The sequence below is a fragment of the Scomber scombrus genome, chromosome 1, assembly GCF_963691925.1.
Source record: "Scomber scombrus chromosome 1, fScoSco1.1, whole genome shotgun sequence".
In the NCBI taxonomy this organism is placed as follows: Eukaryota; Metazoa; Chordata; class Actinopteri; order Scombriformes; family Scombridae; genus Scomber; species Scomber scombrus.
In genome coordinates this window covers 33,295,093-33,318,928 of record NC_084970.1, presented here as the reverse complement: position 1 = coordinate 33,318,928, position 23,836 = coordinate 33,295,093, and the positions used below count along the sequence as shown (strand labels likewise).

Here is a 23,836-nt window from a genome sequence, read left to right as displayed (position 1 = left end):
AAGTCTCAATAACTTGCACACATTCTTTTTGTTTGTGGACCCAGCATCAAATTTCTGCTTTAATCCATTTTGAGAGAATATATTAGAGGATTATGGAAAAAATGTCTAAGTGGTGTAACCATAAAAACTTGCTTAAAAACACTTAATTCTCAATAAAACACCATATCAACTAGTTTGGCATGATCTTACATTATAACTTTTTTTTATATTAAATAAAGGTAATGGAATACAATTGTTCTAAATATTACATTTACCATTTCAATTATTTTGTAAATGAAGTAATTATTTGTATAAGTCCACTTAAATACACTTTGGGTGGATAAAATATTTAATATTTATCAATCTTTTGTGGTTACAGATATCTGATAATTGATATATTCCACTTTTTATGTCAGTACCAGCTGGTGTTTAATTTTACAGCAGAGAATAAGAGTTGACTCAGTCGTAGCGTGACTCACAGACGTGGCATCAGCGTGCGGTTTGGTTTATCACCTGCTGCTTCATCCTAACCTAATACGTAACGCCTCATTTTACTGGACGACCACAGGTTACGCTTCATTTATGTCTTGTCAGCGGGATGAGGATGAGGAAGCGTCCTGTGTTTTGACTTGCAGATTACTTTTTTGAAGTTGTTAACTGTCATTGAAAGCTCTGTAGTCACACCATAAAAAAGTTAAATGAGTTACACATATTTTAGTAAATAAACAGTGCAAGTTAGATTGAAACAAACTGTGGGCTTTATAGCTCTGTTTTATTAGGCCAATTTTATTATATTATATTTGCTACCTGCTACCATTAATGTTAGTTTAGTAGCTGTTTTAGCACCAGTTAACACCTCTGTTATGAGACTGTTAATCAGTTAATGAGACTGCAGCCATTAAACATAAGATATTATTTTATTAGTCCCACAATGGGGAAGGAAAGAATAAGAACAATAAATAATAAGTGAGTACGCATACAATAAGAAATATGTCAAAAAATGTGTCAAATCTTCACTTTTAACAGCTTTGACAGAGATACACTTTATTCTCTCACACTGCAGCTTTAAGGGTAAGGTAAGATAAGGTTTATAGCTATAACTTTATTGATACCCCTAGGGGGAAATTCAGAATAAACAAACAGTAGCCTTGTAAAGTTGAAGTGATAACAAATTAAATAAAATACAATATACAATAACAATATAACAATCTCTAAAATAATCTGTAATTATTTAACGCTACTTTCTTTCTGTTATGTTGTGAATGATGTTAAAAGTCGTTGCAGGAAAATCCGTTTTTTAGATTAGACAGGAGTAAACAGGACTCCTCCTCGTCCTCCTCTTCCTCCTTTTCTTCTTCTTCTTTGCTGCAGCAGTTCTGTGTCAGTGGGTCAGGCTGATCACTCTCAAACAGTCTCTTTCCTCTCTTTATTTGTTTCTCCTTTGTCTGTTTTGTCTCATTTTCTCTTCCTTTAGTCTGTTTTTTACCTCTTTTATGTATTTACTCTTTATTCTACGTGTCCGTCTCTTTCTCTCTTTTATCCACTTCAGTTCAAAACCTGATGACACCGATGAACTTTGTCTTATATTCACCTCCTTTCTCCTCCTCCTCCTCCTCCCTTAACCCTGTGTGTGTGTATGTAGGGCCCCTTAGCTTGTGTTAGGGCCTGTGGGAGCCTGCCTGCACTTCTTGTCAGGACATGGTCTCTCTCTCTCTCTCTCTCTCTCTCTCTCTCTCTCTCTCTCTCTCTCTCGCTCTCTCGCTCTCGCTCTCTCCCTCTCTCTCTCTCCCTCTCCCCCCCCTCTCTCTTTCCCTCTCTATGGGTGGGGTGAAGCAACATATAGGATTAGATCATTCATATATTTCTTGCACCACACCTCTTTTCACTGTATATACTGTCCTACCAGCCCCCCACTTTCTCTCTCTTTTTCATTTTTTACTTTCACTCCTTTTGTTCTTTCTTGCTTGTTTTTGTTTGTTTCTTTTCTTCTTTCTTTTATTTCTTTTTTGTGTTCATCAAATTTCTCTTAACTATTTGTTTCTTTTCTACATGTTTGTATCTTACTTTTTTCTGCTTGTTTACTCTCTTTCTTTCTCCATCTTTCCCTCCCACTTTACTGTTATATTACTTAACTTTCTTTGGCTCTTTTCTCTTGAACTTACTTTTCTTAAGTAATTTCACTTTATTAGTCCAGTCAATTGCTTCTCTAACCTTCTGTTTCTTTCTTTTTCCTCTTTATTCGCACCCAACCAATCTGTTTTTAACCCTTCTTCTTTCATTTCCCCCTCGCTGTAAACTTGAATCCCTCCGGTCTGTACCACTTTGACGACATCTCTAAAATGTGTCCTTTTAATGTATGTGTGTGTGTGTGTGTGTGTGTGTGTTTTCCAGCTATGACTGAGTGAGTGAATAAAAGAGTGCAGCAGCTTCCCTCCTTGTTTCGAGCGTAGAGTCCGACGGTCCCGCCCTGTCCTGTCCAGACCTCTGATGCTCGGGGGGGATGGAGAGAGAAGTGTTCGGGTGGGACCGTGTGTTGTTGAGTCGAAACCAGAGAGAGAAAAAGGGAGGAGGGGGAGAAGAATGGTTTGAAACTGAGTTCCCAGCACCTGCTTTTCAAAGAGTTTATATTGCTTTTTTCTTAAGAGAATCTGTTTTTTAGTTTTTTTTTTTTTTCCAACCACAGAGATGAAACCACACATCCCATAAAACTATCTTGTTGCGTCAACAGAGTATTGTTGCATCCTGGATATGATTCACTCGAGTAAATGTAGTTTTTTTGGGTGGTGGCTACGCTGATATGTTTTTTAAAAAAGCAAGAAGATGTCTCTCTGTCTCTCTTACAGGATATTAATGATCATCTCTGCACAAGAATAACAAAAAAATTGAGTTATAACGTAAAATCCAGCATCTAAGCACCATTACAGATTATTCACCTTCATTATTCACCTCTCTCCCTTTAAATGTGAGTGCTGTGCTGTGAATGACTCATTTAAATTATGAAGATTTGGGCTGTTTTTGATTTTGGCCCTAAATATTAAAAAATTAAAAAAACAAAAAACGACAGCCTCCTTTTCCAGCACCTGTTTTTGGGAGGGAGGGAAAAGATTTTTTAGAAATGAGAAACGATTGATCTAACTAATTATGTTGGGGACTAGTTGTAGTAGTCTGAGGATAAGGTAGGATTGTCCCAGCAGTGTTTCTCTTGTAAAAGCTGACGATTATTATAATATATTGTACTTATATTAACTCTTCTTTCTGTTTCTATGTTACATACTGACACACTCTCTCCTGTCAGGCTTTTGAAAGAGTTGTAATGATTTTTCAGACTCTTTTTGAGCTCATTGTGACATATTTTGAAACCTGTGATAGTAGCTCCACACATGATTTGGCTCCAAGATCATTTCTGTACTAAACACGCTTTTGACTTGTTTTTACTCATCAGGAATTTTTCCACTCGGTAACTTGAACTTGTTACACGAGGCATCATTTGTGTCATGGACTCTGTGTTTCTGGACTTTTTGTGTTGTAGGGATTTTTCTGGTGTTGCTCGCTCTGTGTGTGTTTTTTATGTGCTCTGGTTCACAAGTTGTAAGTGTTGTGCTTGAGCTTCGTGTTGTTTTAGATTTTTTTAGAATATCTTAAATGTTGGTTCAGCCAAGACAAGAATAAGTAAAAAAGAGGGTCACATTCATACAACTGTAAGAGTTTTGTTTATCTTACTAACATTATCTTCTGTGCTTAGTTCCTAGTTCACATCATTATATTCACTATTTTTCTTTATGAAACGACTAGACTTTCCGCCGATCTGATCGACTATATCGGATCGGCCGATATTTTGCATTTTATGCAATTTGTGAGATCGGCTGTAATTCGCCGATCCGATCAATGTCGTCATTGTCGTGTTGAAACTTTTTGCAGATGCTCCCGTTGCATAGATTGCAGATGGTTTGTGTTTTATCTGTCTCATTTACTCCGAAGAAGTTCCACACCACCGACATGTTTGTTTGAATCCGACAGCTAGTTTTGATCCATGTTACGATGTGACGGACAATAACGTTTTCTGAATCTTGAATCATTAGCTGTCGGATTCAAACAAACATGTCGGTGGTGTGGGACTTCTTCGGAGTAAATGGGACAGATAGAACACAAGCTATTTGCAATCTGTGCAACACTAAAGTACTTCGTGGGGGAGCATCTGCAAAATGTTTCAACACCACAAATTTAATGAGGCACCTGGATAAGGAACACAAGGAGAAGCATGGCGAGTTTAAGAAACGGAGCGTTGACAAAGAAAAATTAACACCGAACGGGATGCTAAAGCAAACGACTTTAGATAGTACCCGTCCGTATAGCCGTGACAGTGAGAAGGCAAGGGGTGGCACAAGAAAAATCATGGAGTTTATCGTGCTGGCCGCCCTGCCATTTAATATTGTGGAGAACCCGGCATTGCAACGTTTGCTGGCATACTTTGATCCACGCTACCTTGATTGTTAAACATTGGCAAAAATGCTTGAGAATGCTTTTGTTTATACTCTGTAAACAGTAAATCAACATGTTATTTAAATACAACATATTGCTCCCTCACGTGATCGGATCGGTGATTGGTGATCGGTTTATTTAAACTCACTAATCTGTGATCGGCCCCAAAAATCCTGATCGTGTAAAGCCTAGAAACAACACCAGTGTCAGAGGGTAACTACCACTGCTGTCTGTCGTTGCTACTCTGTTTATTAGCTTCAAATGTAGCTTAGCCTTAGCTTAGCAGTTAGCTTTGTTCAATCACAGTCGACACCGACGTTGTGTGATGACAGGAGAGAGACATGTTCCTCTCTACTAGTGCAACATGTCTGTGAGTTAGAGCTGCTTTTTCCAGCTAACGTTACTTTTAGATGTGACTCCATATAGTCGTAACCCTGCTAATGATAGCACGAGTGTAGCCTCGTTGGCTGAGGGAGGAAACCAGCTTTTACTTTGATGTGAAGGCTGCTGTCGTTTTTATTTCTGCCGTTTGATTGGCTGTTAGATCCGTCACTATCGTTTTTATTATCATTATCAACATACATTTTATCACAATCCCGTATCAGGATCATTTTATCACCCAGCCATCGTCTGCCACACTCTCGTTATCTTCATCGATAACCAATCCTTGTGTTTCCCTCTTAATTCCCGCCCCTCTCAACTGTGTCCTGTCCTGTGATTGGCTCCTTGTGTTTTTATACCTGTATGTTGTCTAGCATCTCGTTCTGAGTGAATCTCAATGTTTACAGCTGCTGATTTGTTTTGCTTCTCGTGTTTCAACTCAGTCGGTTCTGTTTTTATCTTCGCCTGCCAGTAAACCAGAGTCTGCTAATTAAATAATTATTTTCTACAGTTCCTGTCGCCTGCTTGTTGTCTCTGCATTCAGATCCACTTCGGAATAAATGTGACAGTATCGTGACAACAGAAACTAAATAAACACATTTAAGATTCATCAACAGTAGAATAGAGAGACATGAAGACATTTGCTAGTTTATTAACATCAAAGCTAAACATTATATGACTTCCACTTTATTAAAACTGATATCTAGGAAGAAAAAAAGCTGCCACACTTCTCATCCTCACTCCCCACTTTTTAGATTTCATTATCTGGTCGTGAATGTAGTTTCAATATGAATAATGTTTATTTTTGCCTTTTTTGGTTTTTCCTTTCACTAATATAATCAGTTTAATTGAGTAACGTCTGTAAGCTTTCTCACTTTAGAGGGGAAAGAGAGAAAGACTGAACATATGCCTCTGATAAAAAGCACAAAAAAACTCCTTATAGTTAAAGTGTCAGAGTCGTAGCGTAGATATTAACCCTTTGTACATTATAACATAGACATAAACCCTTCGTATATTATAACGTAGATATGAACCCTTCGTATATTATAACGTAGATATTAACCCTTCATATACATTATAACGTAGACATAAACCCTTTGTATATTATAACGTAGATATTAACCCTTCATATACATTATAACGTAGACATAAACCCTTTGTATATTATAACGTAGATATTAACCCTTCATATACATTATAACGTAGATATTAACCCTTTGTACATTATAACATAGACATAAACCCTTCGTATATTATAACGTAGATATTAACCATTCATATACATTATAACGTAGATATTAACCCTTCATATACATTATAACGTAAATATTAACTCTTTGTACGTTATAATGTAGCTATTAACCCTTTGTATATTATAACCTAGATATTAACCATTCGTCGATATAACGTAGACATTAACTCATCATGCGTTTTAACATAGATATTAACCTTTTCTTTATTATAATGTCGATATTAACCCTTTGTACATTATAACGTAGAGATTAACCCTTCATATACATTATAACGTAGATATTAACCCTTCGTACATTATAACGTAGAGATTAACCCTTCGAGACGGTGACATTGTGGCTCTTTTATGTCCTGTATCCGGTCACACCCGTCGTACTCATTGTTAAAGTAGAAAGTTTAGTACAGAGTGGGGATAGGAGGACTGAGGCTTGGTGTGTGTGTGTGTGTGTGTGTGCGGCTCCGTTAGGAATCACTGCATTCTTCAGCAGCAGCAGCCTCTGTGGTATGCCAGCACATTCCCCACTGCTGAGCTGGAGAATCCACTCGGAAAGCAGGAGCGGGAACTTTTCCTTTCTTACACCCCTCCTCCTCCTCCTCCTCCTCTACCACCCTTTTACTCCCTCCACCATCTACTACTTTACTACTACTACTCTTTCTCTACTTCGTACCACTTTTCAAATCAACCTTATAATTCATTTAGAGTTTAAAAAAGGCCTTTCAGATTCCCTTCCTCACTCTTTGTGAGCTCATATTAACCTTCTTAGCAGGTTCCTTTCCTAAATTAAGCCCCCCTGCTCTGTTTATTGTTGGTCAACCTTCTATCTCTCTCTCTCTCTCTCTCTCTCTCTCTCCCTCTCTCTCGCTCTCTCTCGCTGTCTCTCTGTCTCTCCATCCCTCCCCCCCCTCTCTCTCTCTCTCTCTCTCAGTCTCTCTCTCTCTCCCTCTCTCTCTGTCTATCCCTCCCTCTCTCTCTCTCTCTCACTATCTCTCTCTCTCTCTCTCTCTCTCCGTCCTCTCCGGTTGGTCAAAGGGAACACACTGTGTCCGACTCGCTGTTGAATCAACAGCAGCTAAAGGGCGAGTTTGCCGGTTTAGAGTGGGGACACGGTGAGCTCAAGCCTCGTGTTTGTTTTGCTAACAGGAGACGCACAGGACACACACACACAAGCACGCATGCACACACACACAAGCACCCCCACACACACACACACAGGCTTGTGACAAATTTCCATGGATCTCACCCCCCCCTCCCTTCTTCAACCTAAATCCTAATCTTAAACCCTAAACCTACCTGTTCTTTTAGTGTGTGACAGAGTTTGGGAACGCTGTACACACACACACACACACACACACACACACACACACACACACACACACACACACACACACACACACACACACACACACACACACACATACACATACACACACACACACACACACATTTCCTTAGACCTAACCCCCTTTCTTCAACCTAACCTTAATCTTAAACCCTACATTTAACCTCAAAAACCCCAAACATACCTGTTCACACACACACACACAGACACACACACACACACACACACACACACACACACACACACACACACACACACACACACACACACACAGTTTTATGGTTATGCAACTTCACATTAACTGATATCATGGAAGGGGGTTTTTTTTAGGCATGAGTCGGGGTCAAGCTTGTAGGCTACACTTCGACACCTCTCCACAAACACTGAGCACTGAGTCCATTTTCTGTCTCTTATTTTATGTATTTATGTATTTTATTAGTTCATTTGTCACATATTAATAAACATTACTATTAATTTGAGTAGAAGTAGTAGCTTTATTGTCATTATATTGAAGGTCAGACAACAATATAATGAAATTTAAGGCAATTAAAAACAATTTACATAAGACATACATAGAATATTAGTAATCTATAAAGGGCAATACAGTGCAATATGCAGTATAAAAAGGTGCAAACAGCAGCAGAACTTGTAACAGTAGGTCACATATGTTTACTTAAACGAATTTAAGGCACACGGGTCATATTATTACACAAAAAGATTTTAATTTAGTTAGAAGCTAGTTTTCATCCCATGTACTCGGCCACGTGTGAGCTGACAGCCTAAAATCTGTTTGTAAGACATGTCAGTTATAATAAATATGTCTCTCTTTCTCTGACAAACACACCCTTTTTTTCACTCTTTAAGTCTCTATTGAAAGAGACCATAGTATACAGATGCAGAGTGAGTTTTTCTTTTTTACGGCTGAATTTAGTACTTAGTAATTTAGTACTTCTGAAAACTCTTAGTACTACATTCTCCCACCTTAAAGCAAAAATCTCTATTGTAAACCTACTTTTTTGTGTGTGAACTGTGTGTGATACTGGAAGTTAATGTGTGTCATTGTGTCCCTTTGCTGACCACTAATATGGTCTTATCTGTTGTGCTAGCTGCCTTGTTGTGGCTTTGTGAGCTGTTGACCCATCTATATTTAGAAACCAGAGGAATCATGTGTCTAACAGGGTCCACGTGTGTGTGTGTGTGTGTGTGTGTGTGTGTGTGTGTGTGTGTGTGTGTGTGTGTGTGTGTGTGTGTGTGTGTGTGTGTGTGTGTGTGTGTGTGTGTGTGTGTGTGTGTGTGTTGCGCATAACCAATGTGTAACAAATGAGCTAAAACAATCACATTGTTTCCACCGCTGTCACTTGTTGTGTCTTGTGATCACAGAGTCGGAGGTGAGGAGGGCTCGTCATGTCCAGCTCGCTTTGTGGTTCCTGGGTCCTCATATGCAGGGGATACATGTTACTTTAGGATGTGATGTGATATTAATCATGCAGATTTTTTAAGTTGTTTTCGTTGCTGGCTGTTTTTTGGATTTTTTTTTGTTATTTTTTGAAGTGAAGTAGAAAAAACTTGAGCAAAGAGGAAGATGAGCAGCAAACAGTTAGACTCCTGTTTGTTTGTCAATGATTTGAATCCTGTGCTGCTGATTCACCACAGTTACAGTGACTGAAGTCAAATCTGCAGTTCAGAGACGCTGCTGTGTTACAGTGAAGTCATTTATCCTGCAGCAATCCTGTGGTAAAGAAATTTAGTCATTTTTAATGGATTATTTCTTCTTCTTTTTTTGTCATTAAAAATGGAGCTAGCAGTTGAAACTTGATGGAAAAATGACGAATATCTCGATTTAAAATGATAAATAGTCCACAAAACAATTAAATAAACAATGATGCATCTATCCAAATAGTTAAACCAATATCTTTATAAATAAATAAATATCTAATAAACTTAAACAACTTGAGTAAAGTGGTAAATTCCTGGCTGGGAATGATTTAAAAACAGAAATAATAAATGAATAAATAAAAGAAAGCTTTTAGATAATAATAAAATAAACAACAACAATAATAATAATAAACATCCAAAATAGCCTCCCCATGCCTCATGTGGATTTTCTATATATAAACTTTTTGGAAAATGTTTTACACTAGAGGAACAATATATGATAACTTCATTGACCTTGATTTACAACATAAAAATGAAAAAAAGTCATGTAATATTCCCCAATAACTCTAGGATTGAAATGGTGAATTGTGCCCTATAAAGGGTTAAATGTGATCAGTCCATGTCTTTGCTCATGTGTTTATTAATACAATTTAGTCACATTTAGTCTTTAACCCTACATAAAAATAGCAGTATTTAAATTAGTGTTTGTTACTCACCAGAATCTAAGTCAGTATTTACAACGTCATTAAGGGACTGCTCTCATTTGGAGGGTAAACGGATGCTTTTGTCGACCCACTTAAATTTAATATATTTATTTTTAGAAGAGTTTTGATTTTTCCCTGAAGTACCCGCACATTCCCTAAAAGTGACTCATCTACATCCTCTGGAAGTTTAAACATCAGAGCTTCCCAGACTTCTAGGGATTTGAACGTCCCCCTCAGAGGAGGCGAGAGTGAACTTGTAGCAGTCCGCTGGACGTCATATCGATACAGACCGCTGAGCAAGAACTTTGACAGTTCAGGAGAAAAATTAGTCACTCGCCTCTCACTCGAAACTCAAACACCACTCATGTTAGGAGTCATACTGTTTCCCTTCTTAGAGAAACAACCAAACCTATCGGAGCTTTGAACATGGGTTTAAAGAAAGAAGACTTCTTTGACATTCTTTTAATGTCAGAGTGAGAAAAATGACCCGAAAATAATTAACTATGGATTAGATTGTTGTAACTATACAGGTTATTGTGAGTCGACTTTAAGAAATTACTCTTAAATCTGTATATTTAAGCTGTTAAGTGCTCCAACAGCTTCCATTAAAGCTTTTTACTGTCACCTTTACTGACTTATTAAACATAAAACCAGGTTAGATAATAACATCTTAAAAAAAACAGCTTCATTCTTCCTATTCCTTCCACATTTTATTCATTTCTTGTGACTGTGGGTTTATAAATTGATACCTTTTTTAGTCTAGGTCTACAGAGAGACTCTTCATCTTTGATCCTGAGGGGACTGACAGTTAGATGCACGTAGCTGTGTGATCTCAAAGTGGCATCTTATAAACACTTTTTTTTTACACTACAGAAGCTTTGCCTCATAAAATTAAACATGAGGATCCTGGAAAAACATCAGAGAAACAACTTCAAACGCCAAAGTTTGATAGAAACAGAGCTGACTAAATGAAATGTCGCTGTATTAAGCTGTCCAATGAGAGACAATATGAGTAATGCGGGTGTCATAAAGTCACTAAATGACCATTATTTTCTGACAAAGCACAGAGACAACGGGACAGTCAGCTGTTTGTGTAAGACGTCATCAATCAAACCAGCAGCTTTCATACAGGTTAATGTAGTTCAAAGTGCTTCACTGTTGATTGACAAGCTGATAATGAGGCAAAGCAAGGAAAACTTTATTTATATACACAGGCACAACTCAGAATTTCATGTTAAAAGCCTCCCTGGAAATATATTTACTGATTTAAAAAAAAAAAAAAAAAAAAAAAATATTCTGACGCGTCCAATACTTATTTCCCCCACTGTATCTTAAGAAAAATTAGTGTAGTTTAAACAATATTATATCTCTGCTTTTTATAGATCATTTCACACAGGAGCTGCTGATTGATGTTTAATATATGAGCGTTTTAATATAAGAAAATAAACTCTGAAGCAGCAGAAAAAATGTAATTACTTTACTGAAATTTTCAGATTTTGCAAAGTTATCCAGTGGGCCGGATCTTGCACCCCTGAGTTAAGTCTTAAAAATAGTCAGAGCTAAAGCAGCTTCTTTCTTTGTTTCCTTCTTTCTTTCTTTTGCGTCAGTTTGAATAAAGCAACACCAAGTTTCTCGTAATGTGTGAACACTGGGTGAACTCCTGACTTCCTTATCTGTCTACTTTCTGTTTTTGTCACCACCCCCCCCCCCCCCCCCCCCCTTTTCAAAGTGGCAAAGCTGTGGAGGAAAAAAGTCATGCAGGTTGACGAGGAGCTGACAGGAGAAGTATTGTACTAAAGAGAAAGAGCGAGAGAGAGAGAATGGAGGGTAAAGCTGTGTCAGAGGGGGCAGTGCCAGGGCAGGATGGCACTCAGAGTTCAACCAGCTCACAATTGTCCAAAAAACAGGGAAATGCAGTGTCAGGCCCCCCCTCCTACCACCCTCCACCCCAGATGACTCCTTTTCTCTGTCTGAGGTCTCACTGTTTGTGTATGTCTGACTTTCTTTTTCAGTATTTCTCCTTCTTCTTCTTCTTCTTCTTCTCAGTGATGCCACTATGACTCATCACTTCCCAGCATGCCCCCGTGTCTCCGTCTGCCATGAAAGGACAAACTTTACGTCCTTTTTTCTGACTGAATTCACCCTTCCTCGCTGTCTCGCACCTTCAGTTTTATTATTTAGACTCTGTAAGACTTGATGTGACACTCATAGCCTTAATTTTGACTTCATTTTGTCTATCATTAGTATTATTTTGAATATAGTATTATTTTGTTAAAAGAAAGCCTTTAAGTAGCCTTCTATATCTATTGCTGTATTTTATTTTATTTTATATATTCTATGCATTATATTTCTTAAGCTACTTATACTACTATACTATTTTTACTATTTTAAAATTATTACTATTTTTTAATTTTCCATTATATATTCCATTAATTTTTCTTTTTTTGTGTTCTTTTTTTGGCCTTAGCAGTAGTAGTAGTAGTAGTAGTATTTATTAGTATGTATTATTATTATGCATAATAATAATAATTATGATTTATTTATTACTACTAGTAGAAGTAGAATTATTATTATTATGTATTCATATTTTTATATATATATTATTTATTTATTATTTTGTATTCTTTAGTAGTAGAATTATTATTATTATATTATGATTTATTCATTATTATTATTTATTTATTATTATAGCTGTTGCTGCATACTTGCTGTCAGATTATTATTATTAATATTAATTATTATTATTATTATTAACATTATATATTAGTTTTATTAGTAGTAATAGTAGAAGAAGTAGTATTATAATTATTATTATATTTATTATTTTTACTACGCCTGTGGCTGCGTCCTGGCTGTCAGATGGGATTTCAGAGGTCAACAGGTTCAGCAGAGCGACTCTCGGTTCCAGTGAAGTTTGTATTTAAACTCTTGAGTCACAAACTACAAAGAAACGAGGAAGAAAAGGGAGGTAGTGGTCTCGCTGTGTGAGGAGGAGTGTTTCCCTTCTTCCTCCTCCTCCTCCGTCAGTGTCTTTGTAACCTCAGTTTAACCGCTGCGCTCCTCCTCATCTCATCTCCTCTCCTCCTGTTTTTGGATGGAGTTAGCACTTTCCCACTCAGGCCTCAGGGTAGGAGCGACCATGCTGGGAGAGGAGGGGAAGGAAAGAGTCTGACATGCATGGGAAAACCCTGCTTCACACTCACACTGTTACCTCTCTTTCTGTGTCTGTCCTGCTGGGTAGAAACTGGTTCATTTGTGTAAGAGGCAGCCCAGTGTTACTGTTTCTCCTCACAGCTGACCTTTAAACTAGGCTGGGCGTGACTGGTTGGACCCCTCTGAGCCGTGAGACATACTGCATGTCTGTATGGTGTGAAGGGAACTCTTCCAAGGCGAACTCCTTGACCTTTTAACTTCACTGGAAGAGGTCAATAAGTGTCTTCTTGACTTGTAGGTGTCGAATTTAAATACCCAGACATTCTTGTTGTCAACAAAAAAACTTAAATTGTAATCAGAGAGGACAGATTGTACACTTTGCTTTACAGACACCATCACTTTTTTAAACTTTTAACATTTATTAGAGCTTCTTTAAGGTTCACTGCAGCTCCACATTATGATTATTATTATAAACATAATCATAATAATAATAACTTTATTTATATAGCACCTTTCATACATAAAATGCAGCTCAAAGTGCTTTACATTTAGAGCAATAAAACAAGGACAAACAAGTTTAGCAAGTTAAAATAAACAGCATGAGTTAAAATAAAATAAAATTGAATAAAAATATTGAAACGGATAAGAAGAGATAAAACTTAAAATACATTTAAAGGGGGGAAACTAAATAAACAAAAAAAGGTGTAACATACAAGATAAAACACAGATTAACTAAAACATTTGTGGTAAAGGTATATTTTGAGCTCTTATTTTTTTAAAGGGTCCCCGTTTGATATACAAGGGGGAAGGATGTGCGTAAAGCATAAAGGCCTTTTTGTTTGTGGAGGATCTCAGAGCTCTCTGTGGCTGATATGGTATTAAAAAGTTGAGTAATGTATACCAGTTAAGATAAAATATACAGAGTCAAGTTAAAACATGGCCCGGGACCTATGCTGCAGGTCATTTCCCCCTCTCTCTCCCCCCGTTTCCTGTCGGCCTCTATGCCATCTACTGTATATAAAAGGCATAAACATGAATAGATGTCTCAATAGATGTTTTTTTAGATGCTTTTTAAATTAGTCCACTGTATCCAGGGACCTCCAGAGCTTATTAGGAGACTATTACAGAGTTTTGGGGTCTGCTGACTGTAAGGCACCATCTCCCCGAGTCTTAAAACATGTCTAAGGTACACTTAGAAAACCCAAAGTGGAGTACCTAAGGGCTCGGCTTGTGGTGTGAGGTGTAAAAGCTCCTCCTGGCCATTTACGGCTCTATAAGTGAGCACCACCAAAATTTTGAAATGAACTCTAAAATGAACAGGAGGTCAGTGCAGTGACGTGTGAAGTAAACCCGGCAGCAGCATTACAGTGGAGCTGCTGAGCGTTTCTTCTATAGATGGACACACATGTATTCAACAGATAAAATCTTAGATGGCAACAAAAATGAATTATAACCCGACAAAGTGGACTCAGTTTCTCAGAGCCGAACAGTTGTTTCTTTGTGCTTCAAAGTCTTTAACTCCTCTAAGCACCACAGCAGTGACCTTTACTGAGATAGAAAGTATCACAACTATGAATAAGAGTTCATGAGAGGGTGATGAGACCCTCTGCTGGCTCTGAATGTGTGGCGTTGCGTGGAGAGAGTGAGCAAAAAGTCAATTCAGAGACAGAAGGAATTAAAACAAGAATTAAAATGTCACTTTTATACAAGATTAATGATTTCACTCGTGTACTTAATATAAAACTAAAGTGTACACTAGATGTTCTTTTGCATGTGGTGTTAAAGGTAAAGACAGCCAACATCAGCCTCTCTTATTGTAAGAACGTAGCTGACAGCTGAGTATTAAAGGAGTCATTTCTTAAAGATTTATTTGGTCACACTGCTAGTTTTCAAACAAATTGCAGCTGTGAGAAAATTAAATTACTAATTAAAAAAAAAACCCACAATCATTAATTATCTTGTGATTGATCAGCTCGCTCTACAGGGAGCAGCTGACAAAGTGTTTTATGTAGTTGAGAAATTAAATGCAGCACATATCGGCTTCACATCAACCATTCATTTTTTACGTATATTTTACCGCACTATTTCTGTCACGCTTCATGTTTTAATACATCGAATGATTTCCACACATTATATGACGCGTGTATTAAAACTTGAATATGTTATCTAGCTGATTTATTGATCTAGTTCAGAAAAATGCTCAGCGATTTGAACGAGGTATTATGGTCAGATATTTCCATATTTAGCTTGATGTGACAATTCAGCCGCTGTTATGATTATTGAGTCTTTGGTAATAAATGATCAATCAGTCCTTTTTATGGTATTTGTGTCTTGAAAATATTTTTTTGCTAAGTCCCTATAAGGCCTGACTGATACTGGACTTTTGGGGCCGATTGATACCGATATCAGGTATCTCTGCTCAGCGAATTCCAAATTCGATATTATATCGTCTGAAAATCTTATATTTATGCAGAATATGTACAAAAAAATACACATTTTTTGAAGTAGTTATCAAACACTTGTGACAAAGATATATAACAGAGTCATGATATTTTACAGTTTAACTATAAACTTTATTGTATAGTACACTTCACTTGAATGTAATAATTATATATACATTTATATTATAAATAATAAAAACACATACAATAAAAATCATATGTACGTATATATTAAACTTTAATTAAGAAAAAATATGCAGATACGGATACATATTTATATATATATATTTATCAATGATAGGCCAAATATCGGCCAATAATATCAGCTGACCAATATATCAGTCTAGCTCTAGTATATTTGGTAACATTTGGAAACCCCCTCGCTCCACACCTTCCTAATATCTTAGTCGTCTGTGAATCTTTATCTCTTCTCTAGTATAAACAGGGCCAAAAAATGTTTTAAAAGTTTAAAACATTTTACTGTCAAAAGTAAACCGATGATGTTTAAAAGTCTGAAGTGCACTACAGCGTCTCTAAGTGTTCTCAGCCCGCGTGTGACGATGTTACATCTTAATGTTTTCCAGTCATTTGGAAATAAATGAGTTTTAATCATGGAACAATTCCTGTTCTCCGATGGAGCGAGGCTTGCCTCATTCAGAGGAATGAAAGATTACGTCATCACTGGAGCACACTGGAGTAACTCCCTGCCCCCCCCCCCACCCCCCTCTCCATCCCCTCCTCACTCCCACCCTCTATTTATTCTCTCCTTCTCCTCCCTCTTAAACTCATTTCTACCTCAGTCTCTACCTCCTCTCTGCTCGACACAGATCTCCACATCTCTCTTTTCTTACCAAAATAAAAGTGCCTCTTTAGTTGGTGCAGTAAAGGGGGGCAGCTGCTTCATCTCGGTATAGATGTGACACACACATGACCTCAGAGGCAAAAATCCCCCTTCCGAATTTCAACAACAAAAAAAAAGCTTCAAAATGAGTCTTTTTCTGGTCGGTCCTGTTCACGGTTTCCGAGGAGACGGATCCAAGCAGTCAGATGAATCTCTCCTTTGTCTTCTAAGAGTTTCAAAAATAATCGATTTTGATTCAGAAACCATCAAGCATGCAGTCTGGTACTCAAAAATGATGTCATTTGAAAAATAGAAAACTGTTTTACAGTGTTTAAAGGGGCACTCCGCAAATTTTACACATGAAGTACAGTCGCCTTGTAGCTCTGCGGCTCTGAAGTTAAAATTGTCATCATGAGGAAGCAGCGAAGAGTCTAATGAAAGACACCACTGAGTCGCATAATTGGAATTAACTCAACCTCTGCTGCATTAGTTTTGAATGTTATTTTTTTAACCCGTAAACCGACAACATGCGCCAGGAGACCCCGTTAAACACCCCATTAGAAGCATGATTGGTTATGGTGGTTGTTAAATTGGAAATGTGCCTTTAATTTGGTAGAATTGAAGCTTGTGGTAGTTCTATACTACTACTTAGAAACGTATTATGTGTGATATTAATGACCAGGGAAAGCAAGAATGTATCACTTCTCTTATTATGACCATTTTTATACCTTTTTAATAGGGGTAACGTATCCTGGTGGAGATGCAGCCGGGTTTAGTTCAAAAACTATTTAAAAAAACATATATTTGCGTCTCATTTTCCCCTCCTGCCTTTTTAAGGGTTAAATCTTTCTCTTTGTTATTGCCCCAAAACTTTACAGAGGACTAAACGGACTGGAGTTCCCCTGTACAGTCCCATCTCGTATATTGTAGCGTATGTTTAAAGCAATTACATAATTACATAAGTATAGTATAAGAATAAGGTTTCAAACTTGTGTGTGTGTGTGTGTCCTGTGAGTAGGTTCAAGTCCGAAATTATTTAATCTCTGAGCCTCTGGTCATGTCTCGTGGGATGAACTGAATGTGAACCTTGTTTGGAAGGCTTCAGGGGTCTCTGTGGTCTCCCATCTGCCCCCCATCAGTGCTGCAGCTGTCCACTCGATGGGGCAGAAAGAGAGACAGAGAGAGAGAGAGACGTACGTCACCACCACCACCAGCGAGTCAACTGTGACATTGGGATATCTTTGGACAGAAAGGAAGGGAGGGGTGTATATTTTCTAGTTTCACCTCATAAGTCGTATTTAGAGACGAGATCCTGAAGGGGTTAAGTGGTCAAATGCACACACATCTCCCCGAGCAGGAAGTAAAGTCCGGCTCTCTATTTGCGTGGCCGTCCCAAAAAGCGGTCGCCCTGACCTGCTGCTGGTATCTATAGCCGTGGTGTCCAAGATGATAGGAATGGGCTCCTAACGGCCCACTGACTCGGACAACAATAGAGATCCATGACCTCCAGGTTATGTATATTTAGAGAAGGAGGAAAAATAGAAGGATGACAATGTTAGCGTGGCCTGATGTCATCTCGATGTCTTCTATTTTTAACCGCACATGTGTCCGCTGATCTGTCCGTCCGTCCATCTCAGAGATTACTTTATCCTCTGCTACCACCTTCGGATGTTGAGCAGTTGCAACTTTTCTGTCATGTTGGTTCGTTCATCATCGCTGTGGTCAAGTCACGTTCGATTGGCTGGTGATCAATATTATAATATTAACTTTATTTATATAGCACCTGTGCTTTACAATAAAAAATAGATCATGCAAATAAAAGATCCAGGGTAAAAAATATAGACAATATACAAAAGCTAAACACACATTAAACCACATAATTGGGGATTTTTTTGTATATATTTTTTTACCTTTTTGAATGTTTTTTTTCTGCTTTTTAACTACCCCATTTAAATACTGCTTGTAATGTGACCCTGATTAATCAAATCAAACCGAAACAGTTGGTTTAATAATAAAGCTTTTACTTTTTTAAGGAAAATTAAAACTCAAATAAGATCAGGAAACGCTCTCTCTCTCTCTGATAAAAGTATGTTTTCAAGCTCATTGTGTTTAATTTCTTCCACTCTCTCTCTTCTCCTCCAGGTGTGATCAGCCAATGGCAAAGCGAGCCGAAGGAACGCGTCATCTCGCTCGTCCTCACCCATCTCCCGCTCCTCAAACCCGGCAACGTAGAAGCGAAGGGTGAGTACATGCGCCTGCTGCCTCGCATCCTGGCCCACACCATCGAGCACGGCCACCACTTGGAGGAGTCCCGCCAGCTCCTTTCCTACGCCCTCATCCACCCCGCCACCTCCCTAGAGGACCGCGCCGCCCTGGCGCTCTGGCTCAACCACCTGGAGGAGAGGGCGGCCGCCAGGGGAGACTCCCTTGAGAGGCCGCCTCCCTCGGGTCCTCATCACCACCACCAGTCCACACCTCCATCCACTCTCACTTCGTCAGGATCCTCCTCTTCCTCCACCAACAACTCTTCGTCAGGAAACCTCTACTCTTTGCATCACCACCAGCGCTACGGCTCGGACGACCGCCTCAACGGGTGGCAGAGCTCCAGGGACTCTGGGCTGGGCGGAGGCTGGCATCAGCAGCAGCAGGGCTGTGAGAACGGGCACCTGCTGCTTTACCCGTCGTCCTCTGTGCCGGCAACTATCAATACGGTGGGAACCGGCGGTAACACTAGTAAGTTGATTCTCCTCTCTCTCAGCGTGTATCCTTGTTTTTTTTTACTCATTTCTAATCTTTTGACTGCTTTTAACAGCAGACTTTCTATACATGAAGTCAGCCTGCATAGCGGCCACACAGTGCAGCACCTCATCCTTTCATAAATACAGTAATGTAATGTAATAGTATGTGTGACTGAAAATTACTGCTTTTCAAAAGGTGAGCTCCCATGCTTAGACATATACAGTATAATGTTACAGTATAATTCAGTACAATTGCTGTTATTTAACATGAAAAGTGATGTTCTCTAACACATCCAAAAAAATACAAGGTGACTTTTAGGCAAAATTATTGTAGGTTTAAGTGGTAATAGCATAACATACTGTACTCACTCAACAGCCATTTAATCAGTGGCTGTGATTCTATACAAATTTTCTACAAGTGAATTTCTACAGAATCTGCAAAAGAAAATCTGTTTCTATCTACCAGTGTTTTACCAGCAGTATGTTTCTTCTTATGTAGATATCTTATGTAGGTCTTATGTATCAATTCATTTTAACATTAAAAATAGATGAAACAGCCTAATTAGTGGGATTAAATTTTAGTTTAATGTGTGACAAAGTGAGCAGATACGACACATAATGTCTTAAATTAGCGGAGTGTAAGTTTATTTCACCGATTAGCATTGGATTAGTGTTTAATTACCTTATTTCTTCAGTTATGAGACGTGCTGCATTTTAACCCAGACGTACTTGTGTAGTTCTAAAAACCTAAAAAAAAAAAAGGGAAAAAAAACTCCACCGTCTCAGAGCACCCTCCAGTAATTACAGCCACCTACTCTGGGGGGGGGCCTGGCGTGATGATAGCCTCTCTGTCTGGGCCACCTGATCGCCCCACACTCCTGGTCCAGTTTCACACAGCGCTCTCACAGCTGTAATCCACGGAGCACACGACACAGACGAGACAGCTGAAGTCAACAAGCAGTGCACACTTGAAAGAGAATAGCCTGTCAGTTTTATTTAGAAAATCATAGGATTGATTTTGATATCATGATTGGATACAACACAATTGAAACTAAGCTCAAAAAGGCATCTTTATAGTATTTTCCATATATCACAAATAATTCAGTGTATATTTAAAGTGAGATTAAATGCAGGTGTCATTATATTTCCATTAAAGACTCTTAAGTTAAAAAAAAACAAAAAACTTCACAAACACACACTTTAAACACACTCTGAACAACCCACACAGTAGCACACACACACACACACACACACACACACACACACACACACACACACACACACACACACACACACACAGCGAGGGAGGGAGGGCAGGGCTGTTGAAATTGAACATAACTATGGTCAGAGCAGGATATTTCCAGACAAGAATGTAAGTACTCTCTCTCTCTCTCTGTGTGTGTGTGTGTGTGTTTTTTTTCTTCTTCTTCTTCTTTCTGGGAGATGAAAGAAACAGCTGAGGGGTTTATAAATAAAGACACATTTAAAACCCCTCTGCTTGCCGCTCCAAGAAAGATCTCCTCTTGTATTTTTGATTTGCGAGCAGCTCTTTCGGTCTGCATTCACACACAAAAGAGCGGCGAAACTGATAAGAAAACTCCAGCACGGGATTCAGTGGACATGGAGAGCTTTTCAAAATGAAATGAAAACGAGTAGATGAAGTGTGGAATATATATGTGGATATTCAGCAGAGGAAGCTGATTAAGTATATCCAAATCTTAAAATGATGTACCCAAAAGCTTCTCACATTCTTTCCTTCATATTTCACATTTTCTAAAGAATAATATCTGATTATAATTACAACTCAGAGTCAAGCTAAAAGTCTCTAGCTGCCCTCCTCCTCCTCTCCCTCTCCCTTCACACTGTGCTTCTTCTGGTCATGATGATGATTACAGGAGTATAATTGTCCAACCACATCAACCTGTGTGCTACTGATAGAAACATCCTGTTGACCTCCTCCCCACCTCTCCACCCCCCACCCCCATCCCCACCACCAGCAGCCATACTCTCAGCTCTTGCCCCTAACCACAGAAGAACATACCACCCATCCTTTCCCTTGTAAGGCAGCCTTTGTGGGAGACTGTATTTAGGGAAAATGGCTAATATTTAGGGACTGGAACTTGTAATGTTAGCTGGGCACCTATTTTAAAAACGGGGCCCATGAAGTCCTATACATAGCGCCAACAGTAAGAGGACCGCATATAGGAGGAGGAGGAGAAGGAGGAGGAGGAGAGAGACTTACCCCCCCGTCAGAGCGGCGACACAAAAAGCTCTTTGGCTCTCCACCTTTTTATTCTGTTAACCTCCTTTGGTCGTCTCAAGGGGGTGAACATGTGATGCTACAGCAGCTTTCATTTCATTAAAAATACTGAGATGCAACCTTATTAACCGAGTAGTGACGCTCAGTTTAATTTGACCCATATATATATATAAGTCTCCATCAATAATCAATCCCAAGAAGTTAAGAATTAGGTGAGAGATAAAGATGAAGCAAAGGAAGAAATATTTTAGATTTATTTTATTACAATTGCACAAAAGGATCCCAAAAAAAGTGGAGCTGTGTCGAAGAAATACGACAACAGGAGAGTTTTGTTTACTCCCTCGAGCTGCCTTCAGTTAACTTAAGTTCACTTCTGAGCTTCTTTTACAATTATAGCTGTGGACATCTTGTGTTACTTGTCGCAGATCAAATAAAATGCACCTGAAACCAGATACAAAGATACAAAGCAAAAACAAAAATGCGTCTTTGCGCTGCCCTCCAAAACAAAAATAAATGTTTGACAGGCGTGGTTCGAGTTCTTCTAAATCAGAAGCGAACATAGAATAAAAAAAGAAAATAGAAATGTTCTGTTGCAACTAACAAATTAAATCTTTTCCATCATGTCAATCTTATAAAAACTTACATCCAGCACCACCTCTGTGCATTTCCTGCCATGCTTGACACATCCATTAATTAATTAATTAACCTGTGAATTAATGGGGATACCTGCATGTAGCTTATAACATTAATATTTAATTATTATTTAATTATTATTTGGCTGTAAAACAGACTTAACACACTGATCAAGCTATATAAAAGTACAACAAAGTGATTTTTCCTCCCATTTTTAAGGGTTTTATTCAGGAATAATCATTCTGTTTTCCTGATGCACCTGTAGCCTTTAAGAAGAATCTAAAAAACATGTTTAATCTGGTTATATATATGTATTATGGTTCATTAAAGGCATTTTATGTGAAGCAAATCTAACAACAAATCATTTTCATCACCAATTCATCTATGTGGCTGTTAGTATAAATGTCAGGATAATGAATAATGTCCATTTCAATTTCCCAGAGATGAAGATGACATATTAAAATGTCAAAAAATGACTTGAGCAATTACTTATCATCAAAACAGTAGCTCTAAGTTGAATATAGTGTCAATAAACAGTAAAATGAGTGCAGGAGAAGTGTCGGCCGTGCCTCCTCAGGATCTTTACACCTAACATGTCTTACAGTCCTGACGAGCGGAGGCGGCAGTCAGCAGCACAGTCCCCTGAAGCGCTCCGTGTCTCTCACCCCTCCGATGAGCGGCCCCAGCAACCAGTCTCTGGGCCACGTCTGGCTCTCTCAGGAGGACCTACCGACCGCCAGAGGCCCCGCCCTGGACCACGCGCCCCTGTCGCCCCAGAGCAGCATCGCCTCCTCGGGTAGCGGAGGCAGCGAGCACCTGGAAGAGGCCGGTTTAGGAGGAGGCTCAAGTCTGCATCGTAGCTCCTTCCACGAGGAGGGCAGCGGCATGAGAGGTGAGTTGGAAAGATCTGTGGACAGTGTTTCCACAATGAGGCATCATACCATCATTCATGTTGAGAAAAGTCATTTTCAAAGTCTTTTTTTCCACTATATTTTTATTTAAAATATTTAATACCATGAAATACAGCCAGTTGTAGACATATAATATAGAACACAACATAAAATAGCTTCATTTACACACTCAAAAAAAACTGAAGGAAAAAAAACAATGCTCCTCCTGTTTTAACAAATAATAACCTAAACAAAATGTATTATATTAGTTGCAACAGATGCAAAATATAATTTAAAAGAAAACTAAAATTCAAAAGAAGCTCGGAAACGGCGTTATTCACCAAAAAAAGTCATTCACTTGATCATCTGTTAAATCTTATTATACCATAGTTAATGAAGGGCCTCCATATGTTCTCAAATAAATGCTGTTTAAGCCTGTAATGGGTAAGTTTTCCTTTCTAATGGAAGGCTCGATAACATCTGTCTCGTCCACTGAGTAGTACTCGGTCTGTGAATCTTTTTCCATAACAGTGTAATGCAGTTTTTGGCATAAAGCAAGCTGAGGTTTATAAACGCTCGTCCATTTTTACTATAATTACTTTTCTCTGGATATAAACCCAACAGAAAAAGTTTAAGGTCCATTAAGGTTTGTTTTGAAATGATCTTCTCGGTTATATCTCTAACAATGTCCGTCTAGTTTCCGTTCGTCTTGTACATATGTCTGGTGTGTTTATGTTTCGTTTAGTTCCACCGTGTGTCACATGTCCGCATTAACCATTTATACTGTGTTGGAAATCTCAAATTACAGGTTTTCCTTCCAGGCATTCAGCTTATACTGTGAGTGAGTTTAAGTAAGATGTTGTCAGCAAATTGTAAAACTGTCAAATTATCCTTTTTTATCATCAGTTTTTCCAAAAGTGAGTGTAGAAGTTTTGATAAGTACATTATTATTCTAAAGGGTTAGGGTGAGTAAGGAGCTGGAAGTACTTAAAGAAATGTTTCCTAGTAAGGATGAAATTGGATCTCAGCTCATCAGAAGATATCATAATATCTGAGTCTGGATCATTTTAAGTCCTTTATTAAATGTTGC

General features: G+C 38.4%; 1 protein-coding gene across 1 annotated transcript in view; it reads left to right on the top strand.

Annotated features, from left to right (window-relative positions):
• Positions 1-23,836, top strand: part of samd4a (sterile alpha motif domain containing 4A) — a 70,181-nt gene that overhangs the window by 23,206 nt on the left and 23,139 nt on the right. The window contains 2 exon segments of the mRNA XM_062426720.1: positions 18,368-18,958; positions 22,461-22,748. Of these exon segments, the coding sequence (XP_062282704.1) occupies positions 18,368-18,958; positions 22,461-22,748 (879 nt within the window).